General features: G+C 39.6%; 1 protein-coding gene and 1 long non-coding RNA gene across 5 annotated transcripts in view; one reads left to right on the top strand and one right to left on the bottom strand.

Moving 5' to 3' along the window:
* The window catches only part of LOC106993134 (uncharacterized), a 104,446-nt gene that overhangs the window by 1,319 nt on the left and 85,180 nt on the right, over window positions 1-17,947 (top strand). For both annotated transcript variants that reach the window (XR_013402650.1, XR_013402651.1), the window contains exon 2: window positions 4,570-4,665. This is a non-coding gene — a long non-coding RNA (uncharacterized LOC106993134). The remainder of the gene's footprint in view (window positions 1-4,569; window positions 4,666-17,947) is intronic.
* On the bottom strand, window positions 7,691-17,804 carry IL1A (interleukin 1 alpha). Of its 3 annotated transcripts, XM_077958354.1 has the most exons (8): window positions 17,707-17,804; window positions 16,986-17,040; window positions 15,978-16,026; window positions 14,876-15,098; window positions 13,061-13,231; window positions 11,558-11,682; window positions 9,009-9,039; window positions 7,691-8,579 (listed from the first exon to the last, which is right to left on the bottom strand). In XM_077958354.1, exons 2-8 carry the CDS (start codon window positions 17,030-17,032, stop codon window positions 8,482-8,484), a joined length of 744 nt encoding a protein of 247 aa, XP_077814480.1. In that variant the 5' UTR covers window positions 17,033-17,040; window positions 17,707-17,804; the 3' UTR covers window positions 7,691-8,481.

The raw sequence follows: 17,947 nt of genomic DNA on the forward strand, positions 1-17,947 counted from the left end.
AAACCCGATCATTGTTTCTGTTAATGACTGAGAAAGGGACTCTTTCACCGAGTTTCAGAAAAGTGAAGACGGTTCTGTTTTGGTCTTTGTAGAATGTAGGTGATTGAATGCATCTCAGTTTTAGAAGTCACCTTGCCTAATCTCCCACCCAGTGCTGGAGTATTCCACGGACTCCATGTAGGTACTGCACCTTTGCAGGAATACTGCTGGTGTTGGTGAGCTGCCTTACCTGTCCTGTTATTGGAGACCCCTGCTTATTAGGAAACTTAAAATGAACTCAAATGAGCTTCCTCGCTCATTGGTCCTAGTCCTTTGGAGTAACATAGGCCAGTTCTGCCTCCTTTTCTCCATCCTTTGGGTATTTGAAGGTCTATCTTGTAGGACACAAAATGTGGGAAAATAGCTAGGCAGGTTTAAAAATTCTCAACTCTACCAAGCATGGTGGTGACTCATGCCTGTAATCAATCCCAGCACTTTGTGAAGCTGAGGCAGGAGGATTGCTTGAGCCCAGGAGTTTGAGACCAGACTGGGCAACATAGCAAGACCCCATTTCTAAAAAAGAAAAATACAAAAATTAACCAGGCATGGTGGCACACACCTGAAGTCCCTTCTACTCAGGAGGCTGAGGTGGGAGGATCACTTGAGCCTAAAAGTTCAAGGCTGCAGTGAACTATGGTCATGCCACTGCACTCCAGCGTGGGAGGCAGAGCAAGACCCTGTCTCCAAATAAATAAATAAATAAATAAATAAATAAAATTCTCAACTAATTCATCAAAGTATCCTCTGTAGCTCTCCATGATCCTGGTGTTTTTTATTTTTTATTTTATTTTTTATTTTTATATATTTTTTAGAGGAGTCTGGCTCCATTGCCTGGCTGGAGTGCAGTGGCATGATCTGAGCTCACTGCAGCCCCCAACTCTCTGGCTTAAGTGATCCTCCCACCTCAGCCACCCATCGGGGTAATTTTTGTATTTTTTGTAGAGATGGGGTTTTGCCATGTTGCCCCAGGCTGGTCTCGAACTCCTGGCTCAAGCAATCCACCTGCCTCCATCTCCTAAAGTGTTTGGATTACAGGTGTGAGCCACCACACCAGGACAATCCTGGTGGCTTTAAAGGTTTCCCATTGCTCTCAGGCTAATGACCTATAAGCACCTGGAGGGCTTGGGCTTTTACTCCCTCAGCCTTAGCCACCTCCCTTAGCCTTAGCCCACACTTCTCTCCCCTTGCTAACTGTCATCCAGACACATTGTTTTTCCCTTTCCATACTCCTCTCTGTCTGGGAATCCAAACTTTCTTTTTCATTTCTCTTAGTTAATTATTATTTTTACTCTAACAGCCTTACTGAGATATTCACGTGCCGTACAATTCTCCCACTTACAGCATACAATTCAATTTTCTAACATATTCATCACCCCCTGAAGAAACCCTATACTGATTAGCAGTCACTCCCCATTCTCCCCTTCTCTCAGCCTCTAGAAACCACGAATCTACTTTCCATCTCTATAGATTTGCCTTCTAGACATTTCATATATATTAAATTATGCAATTTGTGGTTTCTGATGGGCTTCTTTTGTTACCAATATATCATGGGTTTGGTCTAGGTCCTGCTGCTCACCGCACAGAAAGCCAATCACTGAGATGACAAGTATTACCAGGGAAGAAGGCTTTAAGTGGGTGCTGCAGCCCAGGAGATGGGAGCTCAATCTCAAATCCATCTCCCTAACCTAAAACCAGGGATTTAGATAGCAGGGAAGAAATGTAACAATGCATAAGAAAACAGGAACCAGGGAGGGGCAAGGAAGCAATCCTGATGAATGAAGGGTCCTAAGTCTCATTGCCTGGATGTGGTGATCTGGTGAGTTTCAGTTCTTTGATACTTTTTTTGAAAGGCCTGAAGGTCTTTTCCCCAGAAAGGAACTCAAACAAAACAAATATAAGCTTGAAGCTTTAAGACCAGAAGGATCAATTTCTATGTTTATGCGAAAGAATAGTCTATGGGACTACTGGGTCAGTTTCACTTTCGCTTAGTATACTGTTTTCAACGTTAATCCACATAGCATGTGTCAGTACTTCATTCCTTTTTATGACTGGGTATTCCATTGTGCAGATATACAGTATTTTATTTACCATTCATCAGTTGATGGACATCTAGGTTCTTTCAACTTTTTGGCTATTATGAATAATGCTGCTATGAACTTTCATGTATACGTTTTTGTGTAGACATATGTTTTCAATACTCATGGGTATATACCTAATGAGAGGAATTACTGTGTCATACGATAGTTCTATCTTTAACCATTTGGGGAACTGCCAGACTGTTTCCCAAAGCAGCTGCAGCATTTTACATTCCTACCAGCAGTGTATGAAAGTTCCAGTTTCTTCACATCCTCAACAACATTTGTTATTGTCCATCTTTTAAATTATAACCATCCTAGTGGGTGTGAAGCGGTGTCACATTGTGGTTTTTATTTGTATTTCCTTGATGACTAATGATGTTGAGCATCTTTTTATGTGTTTACTGGCCATTTGTATATCTCTCTTCAGAGTCTTTACCTATTTTTAAATTGGGCGAGTTATCTTCTTACTTTTTTTTTTTTTAGATGGAGCTTCACTCTATTTCCCAGGCTGGAATGCAGTGGTGTGATCTCAGCTCACTGCAACTTCCACCTCCTGTGTTCAAGTGATTCTAGTGCCTCAGCCTCCCAAGTAGCTGGGATTACAGGCACCTGCCACCACGCCCAGCTAATTTTTTTTTTTTTTTTTGTATTTTTAGTAGAGACGAGGTTTCACCATGTTGGCCAGGCTGGTCTCTTTGTTGACTCTTAATCATCCTTCAGTCTCAGACAAAACATCCCTTTCTCAAGGATTGTGATTAGCTTGCTTATGCTTATCTTTCTCCCTGCTAGTCTGTAAACTGAGGGTAGGCCACTATATTCATTGTTTTTGGCACCAAAGAGAAACTAAATTAATGTCTTTTGAATGAATAGGGCTTTCTCCTTTTAAAGATCCTTTCAATACAGTAACCACACTATGTATAAGTAGCCACAAGCCCATTCAATAATACTACTAGCTCTTATAGCCCATCTGTCTCTGCCTTGTCTACCACAATATCACTAGAGACTTTGCTAAATGCAATGGTAAAAATCAAAATACAGGCTGGGTATGGTGGTTCATGCTTGTAATCCCAGCACTTTGGGAAGCCAAGGTGGGAGGATTGCTTGAAGCCAGGCATTTGAGACCAGCCTGGGAAACAGAGAGAGACCCCATCTCTATAAACCACACCTCCCACCCTCCCAGAAAAGAAAATGAAGTCACCAAGGATGGCTGACTGACTGATCAAGTGACTTTACCTGATGGTTTGTAGAATATTTACCTTCACCCACGTGGGAGGATTGCTTGAGCCAATCCTCAGTGTGGATTCAGGAACTTGATTTAATTGGTATCCTGATCGTGGATTAGATTCTCAGGGATACCTTCACTAAGTAAAAACGATAATAGCTACTCTTAAGTAAAATAATGAATGCATCAAACACTCTAAATCCATGGTGCTGTGCTAAGCTCTTTCTGTATTTTATCTCATTTGATATTACAAACCTTTGATGTGTTAATCATTACTATCTCCATTTTTACAAGTAAGGAAACTGACATTGAGAGATTAAGAGACTAGCCCAAATCACAAAGTAAATGAGATTTGAATCCAGTCTTGATTCCAAATTCTACAGTATTCTAGATTCAAAGAGACTAAATGATAAGCTGGAGAGCCAATTTTACTTTATAACAGGGTTAGAATGGCAGAAGGGACCTGACATTCACACCTCTAACCAGTGCATCCTCTTCCTGAAGGCAAATATGCAGGAAATCTGTAATAAGAACTTCCTTTGGTGAAGGCCAGGTGCAGGGGCTCACAATTGTAATTCCAGTACTTTGGGAGGCCAAGGTGGGAGTTTGAGAACAGTCTGGGCAACATATTGAAACCCTGTCTCTACAGACAAAAACAAAAACACAGAACAACTTCAAGAAAACTCTTGATATGGATCAGAACAAGAGGAATTATCTATCTGATCCAAATGCTTAATGACTTTAAGCCACAATCCACTCACTGCCACAATAGAGATATACCTGCCAATGCCACTCAGGTAATCCCATCAAAAGTGGTAATGAGGTCTGCAGCATGAGTTGTTCTTAGTGATCCCAGGCTGAGACCTTGGGATTGCAGCATTTTATTATATGTATGTACAAAACATCTGTTGAATAATCTTCTAAATTGATGCAATACATTCATATCAAGAATACCTGTCCGTAATCTCCGTAAACCCTCTCCTTTCTGTTTTTAAAAGAAGTAACAGCGTTTCTCCTCACATGACAAAGAAGTGACTTCACCATCCATGAAATAGTGAATAGGAGCTCTGTGGAAGGAAATTAGCTCTACTTCTTGGTGGAGATGAGAAGGGAGAGTTCCTCTGAAAATCAAGGCTCTTGTCATGCGAGGAGCCAAAGTTGTTTTTTAGAATGTGGAGAGTTGAGAAGATAAGACAGGGAACATCCACTCATGTTTTTCTTATTCCATAGGCCTCTCAATTGGGCAAAGCACTCCAGACCTTTGGAAGAGTGACTCCAAAGGCAAGCACCTGCTTGGCAGGCCCCTCAGTTTCTACGCAAGTATAAGTGAGTATATAAAATGGGAGTACTTGTGCTGTTGAATACCTTATTTCCAAATGAGATTTGCTGGTGTCCCTGTGGCTGTGAGAAGGCCTCTGCTGAATTGATGCAACTTGTGTGTTCTCATCTCTTCTCACCCTGGATTGACTTGCCCAAAGGGAAGCCATTATTAACACTATGATAAAACCACCCTTAATCTGGGACTCTCTTCATGCAGTGTTTCTTAACCAATGATAAACATGAGAGTTACTTTCGGAGCTTAACAAATTTAAGATGCTCAAGTTCTACCCAAACTGACTGAATCTCCAGAGGTGAGGCCCAGGGATGTATACTTTTGAGCCAGACCTCATTTTACCCTCCAGAGCTTAGCCTCTTTGCTTATAAGGTTGCATGACACCCTTTGTTTGTCTGTCAGCCACTCTGATAAAAAAAAATTGGTAAAGGATAAGTTTTTGAGAAGGAGGAGCAAAGGTGTTCTTGGCCAGTGAGGGCCAATGACAGGGAAACGCAAACAATATATCCATAAGAAAGGTAAATTACTCTATAGAGCATTTAGGATAAATGAACATCTCATGCCTAGGGTTGAGAGAGGGTACAAAAAAAAAAAAAAAAGACCAGAGCTCGATACACAAAGCAATAAATGGAATAAAGATTTTTTTCCTTGTAAATTAAAAAAATCCCTTGTTACTGAGGTATAATTTATTTTATATATAGTTCAATGAGGTGTTGTAGGATAATACATTTTTTGTAAATTGTTATATTGTCATATAATCATACATTCATTTTTTAAAGTCAGAAATGTATATAACCATTAAACTTATAAATAAGTCATTCAGAGATACAGATACACGAGCATATTTTATATCCACCACAACAATTATTACTATCTCAACAATTCCATCACCCCCCAAATTTCAAGGGTAGGTGTTTTTAAATGTCAGAAGAGTCTCCTCAGTGGGAGGAAGGTTAGGGAAATATCTTTTGGCTTTTGGCTCTGTGCCTTGGGTTTAAAGGCAGGGATTTGGCTTTACTGTCATTGATTTGGAACCTGATATATAGGACCGTAAGAAAAGAAATAGACTCTAACAAGTTCTGTGCTAAGACTGTTGAGTCTCACCATGGTGACTCTTACTGTTTAGGCAATGATGGAGGTGGGGCAGACCATATGGATAGCTGGCCTGGGAGAATAACACTCCAAGGCCATTTCTACAATGATTCAATGTTTCACTGTTAATCAGAGACTGAGCAGCTATTATACTTTTTAAGATGTCTTGAATTTGTGTTGCTTGCTCAGTGTTTTGTATTTCCTTATTTCTTAAAATATATTAATATTAAAATCTTTAATATTCTTAAAACCAAAGGAGAGTAAGAAATCAAGTCTTACTTAGTCTTGCTCTAGCCAGACTTGGGGTAAGGAAACCCTAGGAAAGTCATGGCTGCTAGAAAGAACAGGGTGAGATAAATGAGAGACCAGGTCTCTGTGGCGCTCTGTATCAGTTAAGCTAGATTTGACTGCACCTCATAGCAAACCCAGTAAAAATGGCTTAATACCAGTAGCATTTCTTGTTTTCTTAAAATCTGGAGGTAGGTTCTCGGTGTAACAATGTTGTCAGAGATGCTGGCTGTTTTTCTCCTTCCACTCTGCATTCTTCATTGTGTCGCTCTGACTTCCCAGTTGTTGCAAGTTGGAGACCACAGTTCCGAGCTTCACTTCCTCATAGAACGTGTCTCATTCAAGGAAGAAGGAAGATAAAGGACCATCTATATGGCTCTTTATTTTAGCAAGTAGAAAATCTTTTCCAGAAGTTGTTTCCAGATCGACATCTCATTTGATAGGATTAAGTCAACATGACTTAGTCATATAAGAATAGAATGAACATAATCTTAAATCAATTGGATTCATCCTTTGGGGAAAGGCATGTTGACTTCTCAATGAAATCAGGGTTCTGTCAGTAAGGAAGAAGGAGAGATGGCAATTGCATGGACAACCAACAGTGTTCACCATATACTTCTCTTCTCCCTTTGACATCACTTGTAGGATTTTATCTACTACATACCTACTAATGTCTTCCATATCTATATACAGTTATTTTTCTGAGTTCCAGATACGTTATCATCTCCCCATTGTACATCTGCAATTGAGTGTCCTCTAGTAGCTCAAAGTACATGCCTAAAATTTTACTCATCATTCGTCCTGGAATGGAGAAGACCTCCATATTTCTACCAAAAACGTGGTTAAGACGCTGCCACTCATCCAGTCTCCAGTACCAAGAAACAGGGTCATCTTAGACTACCCCTTACCCAAATCTACCACACCCATTTCCAAGATCCCTTGATATTAACCTTGATTTTCCAACTAAATATATCTTGCATCCATGCTTGGATCTATTCGTTGTTCTTTTAAAATTCTCTTTTATATGTTTTTAACATTTAAAAAAATTTATCTATCTTTTGAGACTGGGTCTCACTCTGTCGCCCAGGTTGGGGTGCAGTGGTGTGAACACAGCTCACTGCAGCCTCCATCTCCCAGGCTCAAGTGATCCTCCCACCTCAAACCTCCCAAGTAGCTGGAACGAGGTGCTCACTACCACGTCCAGCTAATTTTTTTATTTTTTATTTTTGTTTTGTAGAGATGAGGTCTCACTATGTTGCCTAGGCTGGTCTTGAACTCCTGACCTCAAGTGATCCTCCTGCCTTGGCCTCCCAAAGTGCTGGGACTGAGATCTGAGCCACCTTGCCTGGCCTATTAGTTGTTTTTAATGTATCCCTATATGTGTAAGTTTGTATAAAGATAGGGACACATGTTTTGTGTTTGTGTAATGTGAGCTTTAAGTGAACTCGGAAATATTATCATTCTTAATGCCATTTATGCATACTGGCAGCTAACAAAGAGGAGAAAAAATATAAAATCTTGGTTTGGTTTTATAAAGTAACACTAAATGCAATTATTTATGTAAACGTTTACCTTTTGTTCCTAATTACCATGCAGTAAAATAATGATTAAGACAATGAACAACTGTGAGTCAGAGAATTTTGTTGCAAGCTTTATTCAGTTATGACTGATAATAATCTATCAATCACTATTGTTGATAATAATGTAACATATGGTCTGATCACAATTTTTATAACCTAGAAGAAACGTTGATTACATTCCAGAAAAGAAAGTTTTGATAACAGTGGTCTCATGGTTGTCAAAGTTGAGTTCATCTAATTTTAGCTTGTAGGACTTGATTGCAGGTGGAATTGAATGAAACAAGAACGCCCAGGCAAATTTAATTGCAAAAGAGTCAAAGATTGGACCAATTATCAGCTCAAAGTAATTAATATACATTTATTATATAATTACAGGTCTCCCAAGTACTAGAATGCAGAGTTTCCTGGCTATGGGATAAGTACAACTTGGACCAAAATGCCCTGTATTAATGAAATCAAACTTACTCATCCCAGAAAGCACTGTCTGCTATTCTGGAAGATGCCTGGTCACGCTCAGAGGATGAAGGGGCTCCCATAAATATAATATGTTATCATTATCTTAAATATATTTATAAATACATATATAAATAATAATTTAAAAATAACATTTCGTGCTTTGCCTTCATCTTGAGGCTCAGGTTCAAGAAGTATTTTACCAAAATGACCTCCCTGATTAGCATAAAAAACTGTTGCGGCAGGAAGGCTTAGGTATTATTCACTCCATTTTGAAAATGATAAAACCGAGGTCCCAGAAACTTATGCTATTTGAGTAAGAGTTCATTAGCAACTTAAAAGTAGAAGCAAACAGTTGAAATGAAATACTAGGTCCGTGGCTTCTTATTTCAACTGCTATTGTGCATATTTCTTAGTTTTCTTATGCCTTAATTTGCCCATCTGTAATATGGGTAGAGTCTTTTTGGTAGCCGTAGTCAGTAGCTCTGGTCCTCCTAAGATTGTTATGAAGAATAATAATTAAAATGATTGGTACTATGCAAAATATAGGGTGTTCTTTAAATAACAAACAACATTATATATTAGTGTTGGTTCCACTAGACATTGCTCCTCTCTTACAAAGAGTGTAAACATTCATTTAGAATTACAAGGCTCAGTACACGCACAGCAAATGACTACAGTAAAGGATTTAGCTTTTTCATATACATGGTACATATGAACTGTCAACACTGCACAAGTGAGCAGACTCCAGACCTAAGCCTGGTTTTCCAGTATCTGAAAGTCAGTGATAGAGGGTAGCCCCTTTGCCAAGCACACCCAATTGTCATGCTTTGTGGCAATAAACAAGTTTGGATGGGCAACTGATATGAAGTAGTTCTTAGTGCCATGAGTTTCCCAGAAGAAGAGGAAGTTGGTCTCACTACCTGTGATGGTTTTGGGTATCTCAGGCATCTCCTATGAAGAAAAGAAGAGAATTCTGTTAGAGAGCAAGATGTTAGAAAAAGGACTGAAGCTCAATCCCTTGGCATTTGGCCTTCATGAGAAACAGCACTTTAGGACTATGGCTGTAACATGATGCTATAGGCTCTTCATTCATTTGTTCATTCAACAAGCATTTATTACGTGCCTAGTAGATGTGTGGCCCAGTCTATTAATGAGAGTTGATTTCCTTAGTTGATTAGAGAGAGATCTAAATTAGTTATGAAGATTACTGGGGACACTAGTATCTCACTGTATCCAGGCAAGTAGGAGGGAAACATTGTTTCTGTCCTGCCTTCAACATAGGCCTAAGGCATTTTGCATCAAATCTGAGCACTGGTGATTCTAAGCCCCCTCAACATTTTGATCTCCAAATGAACAAATGATACCTTTGGGAGATCAATTTAGCATTTAGATGACATTTATCTCAGTATTTAAGTCAACAATTGAAGGTTAAACACACACACACACACACACACACACACACACACACACACACACACGCACACACAAAATTCCTAAGTATATCAGTAACTAAACTCTTTCAATATACTCTCTTCAGAGTGTACTTTTCTTGTGAGTATGAGTAGAATTTAACAATGCTTTTATGGAAAAATAGATTTCAAATTCCAAGTTGAGATGCTTCTTTCCTACTCTTTAAAATCTAAAGCAAGTAAACATACTTTTGAGGCTTCCTTGGGGTTTCCAGTGTCAGCAGGATTTATTTCCCAAACCTATTCCTCTCCTACTTTTTCCCTTCTCGTAAATGGTATTTCTCCTCTTCCTTCTGTTGGTTCTATCTCCAAAATATAACCCAATTCTGCCTATTTCTTTCCACTTCTTTTCCTTACCCCACCCCCATGACTGCCGTTAAACCTCCTCATTGGACTTTCTGCTTTCTCTATTGCCTTCCTTCTGATCTGTTTTCTATTTTAGGAAGTATAAGTGAGGTCAGGGCATTGCACTGTCTGAAACCCATTAATGGCTTTTCATTGTACCTCAAATGAAATCCAAATGCAAGCTCTAGTCTCTGCATATTTTTTCTCCTTCTCAAAATGCCCCAGTTCCAAGAGTGCTTCTTCTTTTTTTTTTTTTTTTTTTTGAGGCGGAGTCTCGCTCTGTCGCCCAGGCTGGAGTGCAGTGGCGCGATCTCGGCTCACTGCAAGCTCTGCCTCCCGGGTTCCCGCCATTCTCCTGCCTCAGCCTCCCGAGTAGCTGGGACTACAGGCGCCGCCACCACGCCCGGCTAATATTTTTGTATTTTTAGTGGAGACGGGGTTTCATTGTGTTAGCCAGGATGGTCTCGATCTCCTGACCTCGTGATCTGCCCGTCTCGGCCTCCCAAAGTGCTGGGATTACAGGCTTGAGCCACCGCGCCCGGCCCCAAGAGTGCTTCTTCTGATCCTTGGAGCTGTCCTTTACCATCTTGAAGTTGTAGGGCTTGGGTGTGTTCACACTTCTCTGAATGTCCTACCCCCAAACCCACAACCATGACCCACCCCCTCCTGTCGGCAGCTCTCATCTCACAAGGGGATTTGTTTTTACCACTTTGTCTAAATAGCACTCTCCCACTTTTCTCTATCTTAGCACCCTATTCATTTTTTTTTTTTTTTGCAGTGTCTTGCTCTTTTGTTGGTTGTTTGAATTGTCTGTTTTCCGTATCCTCCAGAAGACTAAGTTCTATGAGACTAGAGGCTTTGATGCACCACTGTCTACACAGCTGTTGGCACTATGCCTGAAAAATAGAAGGCTCTCAATGAATAATGCTTGTTGAATGAGTTCATGAATGAAGCTGCTACCCTACTCTGTGGGCATCACTTGATCCAGAAAAGCACAGGCAGGCACATAAGTTCTAGTTGGGAATAGAAGGTCTTGGATTACACACTTACAAATTGAGTCACCTACTTATCAGTGGAGAAAACATCTAAGGCTATTGTGTGTGTGTGTATGTGTTTGAGGGGGGAAGTGGTAGTGGAGATAGGGCTGGGATGAAGGATAATGCTGACATCAATGCAGAGAGAGGGGCACTGGAAGCAGCAGGCCCCATTTTGGGACTTGGTTCCCAACTTTTTGCTTTGTGCCCATTGGCAGGTGATTAATCCTCTCTGATCTCAGTTGGCTTATTTGAGTTTCTTGGAGGCAGGCCATATTGCCCTAAGGTCTAGTATTGTGTAGGTCAGATAATAGATGTCAGTAAAGATCAATGGAATAAATGGATGCCCTGGAGTGGGAGGTGAATAAGGTCAGGCAGTGAAAGGAAAAAGAAAGAAGAAGGTAATTTTCTTCTTATTTACTTTTGCCACCTCTATTATATTTTCTCCAGATCCTGCCTAGGCATGCCTCTGGAATCGATGGGAGTGGGGTGGGCAGGTGGGGGCTGTGGTAGGAAGAAAAGAGGACGGTGTCACCTTGTTAGAGGTGTCTGCCTATTGGGCTTATTTACAAACATATGAGATGTAAATGAGGGTAAGTGGGAGACAAAGGGACAACTGACCTTCAGCAGCACCGGTTGGTCTTCATCTTGGGCACTCACATACAATTGAGTTTTTGAGATTCTTAGAATCACAGGAACTTTAGTATCATCCTTTGATGACGTATAAGCACCCATGTCAAATTTCACTGGTGAAGAGAAGAGCCAAAAATAAAGTGAATTCATTGCATTTGTATAAAATCAAGTGTTGATGTAGATTGTGTGTGCATGGTGTGTGTGTGTGTGTGTGTGTATGTATGTGTGTATAGTTAGGTCCCCACCTATGGTGTCAATACCTGGAAGTCAGGAATGGAATTCTATACATCTTTGTATCCTTCACAATGTCTTCCACACTCACCAAGCAGGTAAATACTTGGTTAATGTTCTTAGAATTTTCTACATTGAATGAATCCTTGGGGGCTGAATAAGTGTTGAATCTCTTATAATTTTGTTAGTGGGATAGACCCTGTAATTTGTTAGATCATGAGTTCATAACGACCTAAAATGGAGGGGTTTAGGAAGCTGATACACTCATATGTTGCTAATGATACTGAAAAGTAGTTCAGTTTTTACTTACAGAATAACGTTTAATAAGAGCTGTCAAATTATGCCCGTTGATCTAGGCATTCCACTTTGGGATATGCTCAAAGAGATTACCACATAGGAGAAAAAACAATAATATATACAAAGATATTTGCAACCAAGCTATTTAGAGTAAACCCAAGGGACCAACAGAGCAACATGATTGAATTATCTAGTGACATTAAAAATGGCAAATACACATATGATGTCAATATTGGGAAAATTGCAGAAATAATATTAAGTAGGAAATAGACACAAAATAATTTGTAAATGCAGAGTTGAAAGCATGTTAGCTGAAGTGCATCCAATCAGAAAATGTCTTGCTTGTTTATTGCAAAATTGCCTCTCCGGACCTTTGAAAATATGTATACTGTTGAAACTAAAACATGTCCGCCATGAAAATTAGATGTGTGTGATAAAAGTTTTTGGACACTAAACTTCATCCTTTAAGCCATATTTGTAGCTTATTGGTGGTTTTGCCTTACAAATGTGTTACCAGAGATAATAAAGACCTTCCTAGTTTGGTGTTACTTGTGAGTTTCATCAACAGACTTTTTAAAGGAGAGTGATTGTTCTTCATTGGCTTCTGGGTAAATCTGAGTAAGTCATTTAATATGTCTGACAGTGAGTTTTCTAAGTTTTAAAATTGAGGGTAAGAATGTCTGAAAGAACCAAAGAGGTAGTACATCAGCAAGCTTTGTGCACAACCCTTTACTCTCAAATATAGGACACTTCTCTCTTGTGCAACTTCCAGATTTAGTTGAACCTTCTGCCCTGGCTTGGGATTTTTATGGGAGCACTGTACTTCAAGCTATTCTAGAAGAATGGTGCAACCCAGAACTCTGAAGAGGTATGTTTTTTTGCAAGCAGAAAGATTGAAATAAATAAATAAGTAAATGAAAGGAGGGGAGGATGACAGAAATGTCTGGTACCATTTTAATATACCTGCTTCATCCAGATTATGTATTGCAGCAGCCGTGAGGTACTGATCATTGGCTCGAATTATAGTTTGATTGAGGGTGTCATTCAGGATGAATTCGTGTTTGATGATCCTTATAAAGTGGTATGTCATATTGCTTAGGAAGCTAAAAGGTGCCGACCTGGGCTTGATGATTTCTAAAACCATGATCACAAGTGTAGATTAATGTCTATGTACAAACACAGATGATATACACACTCTAGTACAAGCAGGGAAGATAGTTCTGGAGGGGATCTCAGGAATATTCTAATCCAAATGAGGAAGCAAAGAGAAGTGAAATCACCCAGTCAGCAGTAGAATTGGTTTTCTAGGATTATCCTTGTTGTTACTTACGTGCTTCTTTTAAAACTTCAATTCCTCAGGCAATAGTTTCATTGTTTTTAAAAAGACTATTTGCACAACTTTCTCATTGTGTGGGTGTTTCTAACTGACCAGGAAGACTACCAGTATTTCCTATCTATGTGTTCAAATGAATGCACTCTGAGAAAAAAATGAACGCCTTAAAAATAATTATATATGTCACTGAGAGTGCAGATCCACCACATTTCTGCAAAGTGGCACATATCAATAGCGTCACAAATCTTCATGGCTCTGGGAAATTCTACTTCTAGGAATATATTCTAAGGAAATAAAGGGTGAGAGAAATGAATGTTTATACAGATGTTCATTGTTGCATTGCTTATAATGGTGAAAAATGGGCACTCTAAAATGTCCTCAATACATTGCTAAGTAAGAAAAGCTGGATATAAAGTTGTAAATAGTGTGGTCTTGATAATGTTAGGCATATTTGTTCACATGTAGGTATGTGTATAGCAAAGACTTTAAGGAAACATACCATAGCGCTGGTAGTAGTAAACTCTCACTGGCAATATGAGTGATTTTTATTTTCTTATATATTGTTACATTTTAAAACCTTCTAGGTAAACACATGTTATTGCTTAGGTATTATCTTAAAAACAGGAATACTGGGTTTCTAGTTCATGTGGAGGCTTGTACAGTAAAGGCATGGAGGAGAAACCATGATTTTTATACTCAGGTAGAACTGTATTAGATTTGAGGCTCTCCCACTTACAGATGTGTGCCGTTGGGCAGTTTACCTATCTCAATGAGCTTAGTTTCCTTTTATGTAAAATGAGAAAGTAGGATTCTTGTGAGGTTTAGACATAATCAGTCATTAATAAATTAATATTGCTGGTAGTATTCATATAGGTAGTAGTAATAGTAATAATAATAATAGCTAACATTTATTGGGTTCTTACTATGTACCAGACATTATTCTAGTCCAGAAGTTAGGGAATGTTGACTCATTTAATCTTTATAACAGTCAGGGGGGCCCAGCTAGCTCAGTCTGTAAAGCCTGAGACTCTTAATCTTTACAACAATCCAATGAGTGGGGGATTCTGATTATTTCCATTTTACAGTGGAGGAAACTGAATCACCGAAAGATTATGTAACGTGCCCAAGGAGGCATAGTTAGTATGAGAGGAACATAGCTTGTAAGTGGTCTTGTTACTGCTTTCTCCTGAAAGGCTAAAAGTCGCATGACCTTTACAGTATGGCCAAGAAATAATGACTGTGAGCAAGTATTCTCAATTCAGGCCACTGCTCATCTCTCCCTCCTGGAGAAGGATAAAAATTAATTTTCTTTCTATGTAGTTACCAGACTAATGCTTGGTTGTCTTCTTGTTATTCTGACTCCAGGTTTAATTTTCCCCTAAATTCTATTGTCCCTACTTACTTATAACTGTGAAACAAAGATATTATTGTGCTTGACCCCTTACCTTCCTCTGAGTCGTTGGCGATGGCCTCCAGGTTATTATCAGTGATGGACTGGCTTAAACTCAACCGTCTTTTCTTCAGAACCTTCCCATTGGTTGATACTACCACCATGCTCTGCTTGAAGGTCAGCTTGGATGTTTTAGAGATTTCAGAGATACTCAGAGACACAGACTGATCCATGCAGCCTTCATGGAGTGGGCCATAGCTTACATCATAGAAGGATTTCTAGAGGAAGGAAAACAGAAACTGAGAGGCTGTTCGTGGTCAGGGAATGAAAGTCCTTTCAGTAGTGCTGTATTCAACAGATGTAGTGAGGAGGATCTCCATTCTGGTCTTAGGTAACTCATGTTTCATTAGGCTTCCCTCCCTCTCTCCCTTTTGTCTCACCTTCCTTTCTCCTTCCAAGGTAAAAAGATGATTTTTTAGGAAGACTTTTTCATATATTTGCATGCTCAAAAATGAGATGCTGTAACTAAATAGGTTAACAATGATTGTAGTGAGTGGTAGCTTTCCAATTACTTCCCTCTCAGGAGGCTAAAAATCTACTTAACAATGCTCAAAATATTTTAGAAATACTCCTTTGGGGACAGCTTTTAAAGCCAGTACCAAAGACATACCAGGCAGTACTTATACTGTCTATTTGTGGTCTCCAAACACAATGACACAGCTTGGTGAGTGGCTGTAGATTTCTCACTTTCAATTGGCTTGCTTCCTCTCCCCCAGCTTCATGTTTGGAGACTTTCTCTAACCTCTGATGCTGGTGTCAGAGAGGGCAACCACAACACATCATGTTAGGAGACAGACCCCTGGTGAAGCGGTCTGCGGGGCCTGTCTCAGGATGGCATAACTAACATCCTGATGAAGCCTGCCCCAGGAGACTCCAGTTCTCAGGGATTTGGGATAATTCTGCTCTGTTCTGGGAGAAGCCAATGCACATCAACTTTATAAGGCAGCTGGTCTCTCTTACAATGAAAGACAGGTCTCTGGACGTCTAGTGAGGGTAAAACAAAAGCATTTAAGATTCAAGTCATTGCTGTTCTCTTTTGATGAAGAAACTACTGTGTAAGAATAGCAGCCCCATGAGAATTACAGTCATTTGCTTACCTGATTCAGAGACAGATGGTCAATGGAGGAACTGTCTTCTTCATTTTCACTGCCAAATAAGATGATGAGAATGTAATTGTTTGTTATTTCACTTTGGTCTCTGGCCAACGTGTTTTAATGACCACGGTAGTTGTGGGTCACACACATACACACGGCCATTACTGTCATCTTTGAAATTTAAGGACTTCTACACATACACATAGGTAGAGTAATTCATACCTTACTAATATGGAATTAGTAGTCATCAAGAGAGGCTTTGAGCTTTACCTGTGCTTTATCTATAAAAATTAGACCTGGCTAACAAATTAAAGAGCTTTAATTGAAGTTCAGGGAAGAATGTTAAGCTCCTTAAGAGAAAAGAAAGGTTTTGAAGCACTTCATTTTTATTTTAACCAAATAGATTATATGTTACACATTGCTTTCATGTATTCACTAAAACAGATTTCATAATTTATACTTAGTAAAATATCCAGGCAAAATTTTGACAGCCTAGTTTGCATTAGTATTGACTACTGATAATGGAAACATCATGTTAGTTTAATATGTTCTGTAATTTTATCTTTGTGTTCATTTACCTTTCTTCTACATATGAGTGAGATTTGCCTGCGTATCTGCGTTCACATGCCCAGCTTGCTGTGGAGTCATTTCCTATTCCTGAAGGAGACCAAGTTTTCCTGAGAATGGACCAGTAAAACCCATTCTTATATCAGGGTATGTGATCTCAACAGAGGCTGTGTCTGAGTTGATGCTGAAATTCATGTAGGACTCAGCAGACCTCAAAAATAACTTTTCTAAAATGGCGGTCTCCCTGCCAATGTAATCTCAGTTTAACATGCTGAATGCTTAGTCTTTCTGGGTCTTCTCTGAACCTGCTCTGACTTCAGAACTAGTACACATTCCTCCAGCCTCTGCCGGCCTGGCCCCATGCTGGTCACTGTTACGCCTAGCTGGATTCTGGTGAGCCTTGAAACCTTCATTAAATCACAAGAGATAAATCTTATTCCTTACCTGTAACAGTTCTTCAGGTCTTCAAACATGTCCGGAACTTTGGCCATCTTGACTTCTGCAACAGAGAACACCAGCCACGGTCAGCTCAGCCAGCCTCTAACCCGGATACCTGTGAGGGGAGCCCCTCCTCTTTGTGCTTCTTGAAAACTTTGTTGAATGACTTAGTCCACATTCAGCATTTTCTCCATCTGCTAGCTCCTTTGAATTAGTTTGCTATGTACCTGTCTCCTTTATTAGATCGTAAACTTCTTTTAGAATGTTTTATTTATATTGTTATTCCTTATGTGCCCAACCTAATGTATTGCACAGAACAGGCATTCAATCAATGAAAGTTTGAAGAGGTTACAGAAACACCACAAGAATAAGGTGTTTCCCTTACACAGAGGTAAGGGAGAGACAGACTTGGAAATGTTCAATTTTCTCCCAATAATTTTGGGTAGTAGAGATTCCCTCCCATGAGAAGCCTCAGTTGTATTCACCCCATGCCCTCACAGGAAGCTAATTCTGCCATCTCTCAGTAAAACGAATCGGTCCTTATCAGAAAAATGAGAGAATAATTTTCTAAAATCTGACTGTAATTCTAGGTCACATACCAAACCGGGGAGGGACAAGAAAAGAAAGGAGAGGCTGTAGCTTTAGAGAAGGCAATGTGAGAGAAAACAGCCAAAGAGAAAAACAACAACAGAAAATACTTTAATAGCCAGAGATGTGAGGACAATACCTTTGCTGACTCAAACGCCAATGAAATGACTCCCTCTCTGGCTGGCAGCTTAAGCCTGAGTCAGTCTTCTTCGCCTTTTGTAATTGTCTTAAGTAGGCGTGGCTACAAGTACGTCGTCAAAACGGGGAATTTACAGGGAAGAATTCAGTTTTGTATTTTTCTACGTTCATTCAACTTGATACTGGCTAAAATAATGAAAGATGGCATAGCTGATATTATTGTTGTTTGCAGATATTCCAGA

The sequence above is a fragment of the Macaca mulatta genome, chromosome 13, assembly GCF_049350105.2.
Source record: "Macaca mulatta isolate MMU2019108-1 chromosome 13, T2T-MMU8v2.0, whole genome shotgun sequence".
NCBI classification, from domain to species: domain Eukaryota; kingdom Metazoa; phylum Chordata; class Mammalia; order Primates; family Cercopithecidae; genus Macaca; species Macaca mulatta.